The 10155-nt window shown below is 36.2% G+C and overlaps 1 protein-coding gene across 3 annotated transcripts in view; it reads right to left on the bottom strand.

The window, feature by feature from the left end:
• Positions 1-10155, bottom strand: part of LOC106521014 (sodium/hydrogen exchanger 9) — an 85539-nt gene that overhangs the window by 11010 nt on the left and 64374 nt on the right. For all 3 annotated transcript variants that reach the window (XM_014013395.1, XM_014013393.1, XM_014013394.1), the window contains 2 exons: positions 3887-3938; positions 2802-2857 (listed from right to left, as the gene is read on the bottom strand). In XM_014013395.1, coding sequence (XP_013868849.1) covers positions 2802-2857; positions 3887-3938 — 108 coding nt within the window. The remainder of the gene's footprint in view (positions 1-2801; positions 2858-3886; positions 3939-10155) is intronic.

Below are 10155 nucleotides of genomic sequence, written 5' to 3' on the forward strand. Positions count from 1 at the left end.
ATTTTTTCAAAAAATCGGAACTGAGCATTAAGACCTGCAGTGTGAACGTAGCCATAGATTAATACTTCTTAAGAAAAAAAACTTACTGCCTAATGTAAAACAGCTGCAAAGAAGTCCAAAGCAACAACAAACTGTAAACGACTAAAGAGATCCAGACCATAAACAAACAAAAAACAAAACAAAAACAACAACAACAACAACAACAACAAAAAAAAAGGCAAAATAAGCACAAAAATGCTAAATAATGATTTACAAAAATAAACATCAAAAGACTGGAAAATGACACCAAGAAATGGAACATACAAAGCAATGCAAATCATGGCAAATCACCAGACAGTTTGCATCACATTTTACTCCGTATGTTGGCTCGGTGGAGTTCCTCTGATGATTTGTGCATTTGTTACATTTTCAGTCCATAATTTGGATTCAACACTGTCTCATTTAAACTTCAACTTATCTTATTCACGTTACTTTTAAAGCCCCAAAATACTTCAATTACCAACTCCAGGCACACAAATAAGTAGTCTGAATGTTTGCGTGTTTATTCAGAAACCTGCATCTTGTTTTGTAGGAGGCAGTCTACAGAAGAAAACGATCTGTTTCCTACTAAACACCAGGCCAAGTCATGAGGCCAGTAAATCATACAATTAGATTATCCTAAACTCGATGCAGACCTCAGGAAAATCAGCTGAAAGGTCCCGTCAGGTTTCTTACTACCCGCTAAAGTAACTGTTTCACTCAGTACTCTATGGCAGTGATTTAATATTTTAAGTCTCATTTTCACAGATGAATGCTTTTACAGACGGAACCTGCCGTCCTCATGTTTGACTGAAAGCTTCGTATTAATTAATGATCACTTCCTGGTTTAGTTTATAATTTATTAACAGAATGGGCCAAAAAGGTCAGTCTTTCTTTCATTAGATTCAGTTTTATTTCTTCTTTTTGTTATATTCGCAGTAGGTTATTGAGTCCTTTAGTTCTTCTGCCTGTTTTTTTATACTGTAAAAGTCTGATTGAAGTCTGTTTTCTCACTTTATTGCTCCTAATCTTTACAAAAATCAGAGCTTGGAAAGGTGATCTCCAAATTCACAGCTTCAAATTATTTCTGTTTCTGCTACTTTCAGAATCTTCCTAACTTTGTGTCTTGACACAATTATCCACCAGAATTTAATTAATCCATTTCTCCTGCCTTATTCCATAACATTTGTGACAGTTTAAAAGAAAAGCATTAACTTTAAATTATTTGGATTTAGTTAGCCAAAGAAGAACTCCAGCGAAGTTGAGGAGGCGTGAGAAGAAGAACAAACGACAAAAGGTTTGAATTAATATTTACAGTAAAATAATTTTTGATTAAATAATTTAATGTTTCATTTTTTGAAAGCAGTGAGCATGACGTGTTAGAGCTAAAATATGGCCACTTTCACATGTGTAAGTAATTGCAGACATATTGTATTTAGTCATGCCCAAGAGAAAAACATGCAGCCCTCCACTGGTGAACTTCTCAAGCAAAGCTCTGTTGGCTGTCAGGAAACTATGCTGCTGACAATATCCCCAATTACAGAACACGCACAAAAATAAATAAATAAAAATAAAATCATCGATTTATCAGCACATTCTAAAATAAATGATTTCTATCCAATAACTTTCTCCTGACTTTGGGTTCTTTAGAGCATGGTAAAGCTTTCAGAATAAAGGAATAAAACTACATCTGACCCATTTTACTTTGACGCTGCTGGTCTGGATTAGCAGAAAGGCAGTGCAGTTATAAACACACTTGTGTTCTTACACTTTGGTTAACTTTAGTGGTGCTGGTAGGTGGATGTTGTTTCGTTTAGCTGATGAACTGTGAAGTGAGCTCAGGCTGATTTTATTGCTCTTTTTTATGTTCGGCTCTATAACTGAAAGTGAGCGCTACCTTCAATTATAGGTCCAAGCAAAAAGTATATTAAAACCTTTTCTGTAATAAAAATACAATAAAAGACCACAAATTTCAAAATAAAACCAATATCTAGGGCAGTGGTTCTTAACCTTTTTTGAGGTACCGAACCCACCAGTTTCGTATGCGCATTCACTGAACCTTTTTTAGTGATAAATAAAATATGATTTTTTTTTCCCAAATTCAAGACATAGGTATATGTTTTTTTTAAACTGGTGTATAAAATGAGCCGTGCATTAACATCACCTTGCTCAAAGAACAAAACCAACACAGTGCGTGAACTCACAACAAATTACAATATGACTTTATTCTGGCCCCAAAAAAATAATTTGCCCACATAAAAAAAATTCAGCCCCCAAAAAATAATTTTTACTATTTTACTAATAAAAAATAAATTGGGATTTTTTTGAAGAATTTAACATTTTTAATATAACTTTTTTATTCATTTATTTTAAAGTTAATTTGTTTTTTGTCRTTTTGAATCCACAAAATACTTTTTTGGGGGCCAGCACTGATTGGCCAAGCAATCTCACGTGATCCTCTGCAGCAACTGATGGCCAAGCGGGGCRTGKCATCATGACTTGACACAAATGTGTCTTTACCTTCACAGCAAAGGCTCCACCAAATCCCTGAGACCGGCTTGTCAAACCCCTAGGGTTCAATCGAACCCAGGTTAAGAACCACTGATCTGGGGGAATGAAGCTGGAAAGAATGGATTTCAACATACTATCACATACAGTACACCTCTAATGTTAACTTAAACAGCTGCTGATTTAGTGATTTCTTATATTTTATAATCCAAAACGTAAAAGTATTTTAGGTTCTAAATATTTTTAGTTATGAACTCAAAGCAGTGAAAGGATACTGGTGGTCCAGACGGTTCCACAGACCCCGTGTCGCATCTGGCCCCCCTGAAACATCCTGTGGACCACAAGAGAACCCATATTTGTTTTTGACACACAAAGACCCTCTGAACTGCTTTATGGAAACAGTAAAAACCTGTTCTACTGAAAGCTAACGACCACCCACCCCTCCCCACTCATACAGGAAATTCCTCATCTCAAAAACTGCCGTCTCAAGAGATTTACTCCCACTACATTAAGACCCTACCCCCAAATGTCCCAGCATGGACACATGGTAGTAAGTTTATATTGAACTGTTTACATAGTGAAGAGCCCTAAAGCTCAGTCCCAACCCCACTCAGTGCTAAACACATTCACAAATGTCCTCTGATTCAGAACATGCAGGTAAGACTCAGGTCAGAGAAGATGAAAGAGGAGCTGCTTGGCTGCAGTGATGGTGAGCTGGCAAAGATGTGGCACAGAGTGGCACTTAAAAAAAGCCAAGGTGTATTTCCTACTCTTGAACTTCTCTTCACTTTGATATTAGGTGGTGTAAGAAATAAAGAAGAGAAACAAGATTTAAGGAGCTAAACATGCTCTGTACTAAGAGAGAAACAGTGTAAGACCTTTGAATGTTTGAATGATACATCATAGTAAATCTTTATGGATGCCGTATTTGTACAATCTATTTTCTGGATAACTTGAATTTTTCTATCAAAAAAAAAGTTGCATACTCCAGCTTTATGTACGCTTAACTTCAGTGACACTTCCCTTCTAATCTCTTGACCAATTTGTTTTGTCAACATTTTTAAACACTTGGCGTACACAAAGCGAATCCTAAAACATATCTGAGGATTTTTTTCATTAAAGAGATGGTCAACAATTATGTATACAATAATATATTGTATATAATACAACTTAACCCTCCCACTAGTGGGGTAATATGGTCCCCACTCATGTAGGGTGTGGCGGTGGGGGGTTAGGTCGCCAGCAGCCGTGAATTTTACTTGCTAGTTTTGTTAGCTCTGAGCAAAGACAGCAGGAATCAAAACCTTTAGAATAAACTGCCTTTACATGCAAAAAAAAAATGATGAATAACATTTTTTACCTCAGAGGAATAATCTTGAAGATCCTCATCTGCCTCATCTTCTTCCACTCTGCTGTTAAAAAAATAAAAGTGCACAATTAACTTTGACTCATTACACCAAAAAAAAAAAAAAAGTAAAATCCCAAAGGGTTGGACTCTGTTTGGAAAGTCCGTCCTTCACAACACGAAACTCGGCAATCAAGGCTGAAAGTCAGCTTTTAACAGCGGCTCGATTTGAACTTGACCTTTCAAACACTTTCATCAGAATCAGCCTCATCTTCCACATCACAGCGAGAAAATGTCAGCTGGGGAAACATTTGATGAATGACAAAATGGGGCCGCAATTGTGCTTGATACGCTACATGGCTGCTGTGATTATCCTGTCGAGGTGCAGGACCCTTATGATGCAGCAGAACTGGGGGTTGGGGAAGACATTGGCTGCCCGCTTACTCTGAACTAAAATACAGAGTCTGAGTGGAAATGCAATTTCCAGTAAGCCCCATTCAAAATTACGACAGAGTATTAGGGCCACACAAGATTTTTTAAATTAATTTAAGTCATAATATTACAACTTTATTCTCATAATATTAGGTCTATTTGTTATATTATGACTTTAATCTCGTAATAAAAAAAACACTCGGAGTGTGACCCTAAATACTCTGTTGTACAAAATGAACTGTAACTGCAAAGAAAAAAATGAACCAAAAACAAAACCACCAACTAGAAGCACAACCATCGTGTTGTTGGTGTGAAATGTCTCACAAATCACAAGTAACAGAAAAAAGCAGTGAACGTGTGCTCCAAGAAGTCGGTGGTTAAAGCTACAGCATTGTGTTTTGTTGCTCAGGACACTTTGAGAAAAAAGCCCAATGTTGCCCATTACAGAGCCTTTTGCATGTGTTGACACAAAAGCCTTTTTTTTAGCCTCAGGCTTTTTCCAATAATAACTCTCCACATTGTCATCAGTGAAACAAAGTCCTGCATCTATTTAAATGTGCTCAGAGTTTCGTCTTGGCTGATTTCCCTCCACAATCCAACTCTTCATTTGCCTTGACTTTGCTTCAATTTCTCCCCCTCATATTATTGTTCCTCCTCCTGTTTTGCATCTCAGATTTCACTTTGCTTTCAGCGTGGGGCACACTGGAGCCTGTTCTGTGCCATGCAAATGCTGTCGTGTGAGAAACACCGAACTTGACTGTTTGTTATTCATTTGAACTTAAGTTTGAGGCACATTTCAACAAACCATCAATCCATCACCAAGGGCTTTTTGTTTCTACTACCTGTCCTTGTTCCATTTGATCAATTTACCCAGGTTTTTGTTTTGTCTTTTTTCTCCTGGCTTCTTGTTGAATCTGTATTTTTAAAAACGGTTTTAAAAATGATATATTTCAAAAATCACCCACTCCATGTTTCATTTAAGAACCAGCTTCCAACTTTAACTCTGTATGATAAATTAAGTCCATTTTTATTTTCTCCAAACCCGTTTTCACCTCTCAGATCACCCTTCCTGCCTTCATCTTACAGCTTTTTAATTTTACATCTTCTCTCCCTTCCTAATCTCGATTCATTCTTTGCTTATCCCACAGCTCTGTTCTTCTTTTCAGTAGAATAGTAAAAAAGGGGCTTGAAATTGTTGTTAAATTGCACAGCAATTTTGGTAAATAGTTGCTGAAGATCTGTCATTTTTCAGAAGCAGATTTTCTGGGTCAGTGCTGGAGCTGGTTGTTATGTTGCCGGGCAAATTGCTCTGGGATGTGGCAGGCTGTGACAGGCTCAAGCGGTCCGCCTTCAGCTGGAGGGATAGACTCCATTTTCAACAAGTCCTTCCACCAAGCTGATAGACAAGAGGAAAAAGGCCAGGCAAGGTGTGAAAAAAAGAGGAAACCAAAGCAAAAGAGAACAGACTGAGAGAAGTCTAGTTTTTTTTTTAGCATAATGGTGAATAATCTGCTGACTTGACAATGAAATAATGGGTTGCCACAAAGGCAGTGAATGTGAAAGATTGACTAGGAGACAAGGGAAGCCAGTTTGAGAGACATGGAGAAAAAGACATAAAAGAGACTAGAAGAAAGCAGCATTCTCTCTCATTGTCAGTGCAAGAGAGCAACAGAGACAACAAGGCAGGAAGGTGTTTATGTGGAGAAAAATAAAAACAATCTGCTTTGTGACTCGTGGAAAATATTCTGCTGCCAACTCTCCTCTCACTGCTCGGCTTTTACAGTTTGCATCGTTTATTTGTATTTTAAAGTGAGCAATTAGCACTGCAGCCAAAGTCGGAATGTTTTTAAGTGGAGTTCTGTAAAAAGGGTATGAACAATTAGGGTTAAGTTTAGTAAAAAGACGCTTGTTTAACCAGTTTGTAAGGTTTGAGTTTTTTAAGATGCAGTGACTTTGATCTTGGATTAACTGTCGGCATTTCTATAAAGTCAGAATTAAACTCTGTTTCTCCTTATTGTGGTATAGAGCAATTTACAGCAGGTAAGATATTTATAACCTAACCAAACTTGAAAAAAAATCTTAACTACTCATGTAAATACAAATCAAACAAGTCCAATTTAACAAATGAGTAAAAGTGGGGGATCTACAATAGCTAAGGGGGAAATACAGAACACTTTGCATGTATTCATATCCATTGCAGGAAGTAAGGGACTACATTTGACAACTGAGCTGCCACAGACATATGTGATCCTCCCATGTCCCAGTTGTCCCTCGGAAAAAAATAAAAAAAAAGGTTGCACATGCAGTTCTTAGGGGAAATCACATCCCGTACACCGAAACCCCGTGAAAAAGAAACTCATGATGAAAACGGATCTCCTGCAATCTGGCTGGATTGTAAGGACTGAATTGTGGCACCGACCTTTTGTGTTACCATTCTAAACAAAAATCACTATACAGAACTTCATGTGCTGAAACTTGAATGTCTTTGCTTGGAGCTCTGATGTGACTCAGCAATTTTGACTCATGTCAGTACGTTATGTCACTGCTCAGAGCTTTGACTTATAACTTTTCTACTTCTGTTAGAGAAATTTATTGTGGTTCTATCAAAATAACTTACGATATAACATTAATATTGTCATATACAACTATAAGGGACAGCATAAATACTTTGAAACAAAGACAAAAAGTCCCCACATGCACCTATAGAAACACCTTCCTGGAAACCAATACCTTTCTGAAGTATAAGGAAAAATAGGCATGGGAACATTGTATCTGACGTCAAAGACAGAGAACGTCAGCGTTTTGCAGGGAATGTGTTTCAATTGTTTTACTCAGAGGGAACCAGTGTTCAGAAATCCCACTGGGTTGCTCTTCTCATGAGGGAAGCATCAGGACCATACTTAAGTGTGGACAAGCAGAAGAACAGGAAATAGCATGACTTTTGACATCAAGAACAGCACATTTACACAACATTAACAGAACAGTGTGCACGTTTCAGCAAACCTCTGCAAGGCACAGTGTAAACCAAAAATTATATATGTTTAGGCAGTTTTTATGAAAAGTAGTAAAGCATACCATTAAATGCAATCTCATGAGAGGTCTCGCAAGATAATTTAGCCCTCAAAGTCAATGTTGAGAATGGCTCTCAGCTACTACCGCACCAAAATAAAACCCAACAGCTGTAAAATTAACTGGATTAGAGCCATTTTTGTGTTTTCTGAAGTAGTTAAGCTGTAGTGTCTATCTTGAACGGGGATGACTCTACTAAAAATGTACATCAAATAATCGTTTCTAAGAGCTTTAATAAAACTCATCTAGTAGTTCATCAGATATTTTGCTAACACAACAAACACAAGACATGGGCAAAAACATCAATCCATTAGCTTTTGATGGTTGGTCATATTGAAAATTGGTTTAGATGTTTTAGATATAAATTACATCATGAGAGCCAAAATAAATCTATCCTAACTTGGTGCAGAGCATGTAATCTGTGACCTATTATAAAGTACCAGTAATAATATTTAAACTCTATTGAGGAGAGAAAACACAATCCCACTACATCCAATCAGAAATCATCAAAAAGTAGATGTGGCTGTTCAAAAAGAAGACTAAGGTTTTATTTTTTTGTATTCAATTGATGTCTTGCTTCAAGTAATCAGTACGATCGGCTGTTTTCATTTCTATTGAACCAAACTAAATCAAAACTAAATTCAGAACTTGGGAGTGTCATTGTTTATTCTGTAGAGACATTTGCTTACATGATACAGACTATCTTGATACAGTACATGTATTGGTTAAGTTGTAATTGTTGCGCTGTGGTCAGGTGTGTTTGAATTAAACAAATTGTGAGTTTGCATAGGAAAGCAGCTGAAGCACCGAAGAAGGTTGGTCAGGTTAATTCAGGAAAACAACAGACTGTTCTTAGTAACTTACTGTATTGTAAAAAAAAAAAGTGTGAATTCACTCCTTTCTTTAAATTTTTCTTCCAAGGATTCAGATGTTCTTGTAATCTTTTAAAAATACCTTAATCAGCAGTTTTTCAGGTTTTTTCAAGACCTATGAAAAGTTTTATTTAGATTTTGGATTTTTGTTTTGCCTTCTTTTTCTTATGCCCTGTCCAGGACCTTCACTTTCTCACAAACACTATTTTTCAATAACATTAATCTTTCTCATAAAATACAGGAAGCAACACAGTTTTCTAAACATAAAGTAGCATTTTAGCAACAACAAGAGTGATATACAATAAAACTTGACATGCAGTAGATCTGAAGTATGAAACTCTGATTCTCAGGGGACAACCATCCTGCACGTTTTAAGTTTTTACCTGCGTCAACACCTGATTTAAATTAATTTGTCAATAAAAGGATTTTAAAGATGTTTGACATGATCAGACCTTTAAAGCACTTTAAATACAAACTTTTAAGAAAATTAGAAAAAGTATTTTTACTAAAAGCAAAGAATAAAGAAATAAGTGGTAATTAATTTCTTTGTACTGGGCTGTTTCTTCCAAAATACAATTACGTAAAAAAGAAAAATAATTTACTTTAGTTTATAATTGAAAATATACTCAATCATTTTGGCCTCTTTAGGATTAAAACTTCAGTTTTGTGGCAGGTAGCAGCTAAACATGATGTTAACAATGAGCTATATTTGTTGTAGTAAATTACAGACTGCAGGGAATCACTGCTATGCAGAAACAAACACCCCCAAAAAGGAAATTGCACCACAGATGTCTTTCTTTCAAAAGACTGTCACATGACAGCGTAAAGTGCAACAAGCTAATGTTTAAAGCTGTCTTTTAATAGATAACAGTAAACTTCTATTTTAGTTCAATGAAAATATAAGACTGGATTTAATATTTTTACCTGTAGTTAAACATTACAATAAATGTTTTTTTTTTTCCTTTTTGCTTAAAGAGTGTAGTATAATCAGCATCCTTCATTTCAGCACTGAATGCAAGTTTTAGGTCTGACGCCAAGCTTTTTCAAGAGACAGAGCTGCATGGGAGTCGTGATGCGTGAAGATCGAGTTTCCTCAGAGTTTCAACTCAGTAAAGACAGAAAACAAAGAACAGCACGGGATTGGCTCCCACTCCTGTTTCTGTAGCTTTAAAACAAAACCGCTCATACATGACTAAATCTCTTACTGCCTAGATGTGGGTCAGTCTCCAGAAACCTCAGCTGAGAATCTCACTCGTCTCTGAAGCTTTAACCTCAATTCCACATGACTTCAGCTGGTGTAAAAATAAAATTGGCAGAACAGTGTGTGTGTGTGTGTGTGTGGATAAAGTTCAGGTTATCAGATGCGTGATATTAGCAAGCTGTGCAAATAAATTATTCCAGAGTGGTTTATTAATCTTCTGGTGGTTTTTGATGGTAAACTTTTCTGTCTTATTGCATGCTGATGAACTCACTCAACAAATGCCCAAATAGCTGAAAATTATTTAAACTTTTTTTTAAATCATAAAATACTGAATGCATTTTATTTGGTGCTCCACCTTTTAAGCTAAACACATCTGTCAGAAACCCAGGGGTAATATTTGATCAGGAGCTTCAATTTAATTAACAAATTAACTCTGTAGTCAAACCTAGTTTTTACTGTTTACATCTACTGACCAAAGTTAAATCGTTTTTAAATTGCACTGACTTAGAGAAGGCCATTCATGCATTTGTTAGTCCTAGACTTGATTATTGCACACTGTATACAGTATATATATACACTGCTCAAAAAAAATAAAGGGAACACTACTGCTCAAAAAAATAAAGGGAACACTTAAAAAACGCACGCTAAGTCCAAGTRAATCAAACTTTTGTGAAGCACATTCAACTCTGTACAGAACAAAGTACTCAATG

This window comes from Austrofundulus limnaeus, unplaced genomic scaffold (assembly GCF_001266775.1).
Source record: "Austrofundulus limnaeus strain Quisiro unplaced genomic scaffold, Austrofundulus_limnaeus-1.0 Scaffold100, whole genome shotgun sequence".
NCBI lineage: Eukaryota > Metazoa > Chordata > Actinopteri > Cyprinodontiformes > Rivulidae > Austrofundulus > Austrofundulus limnaeus.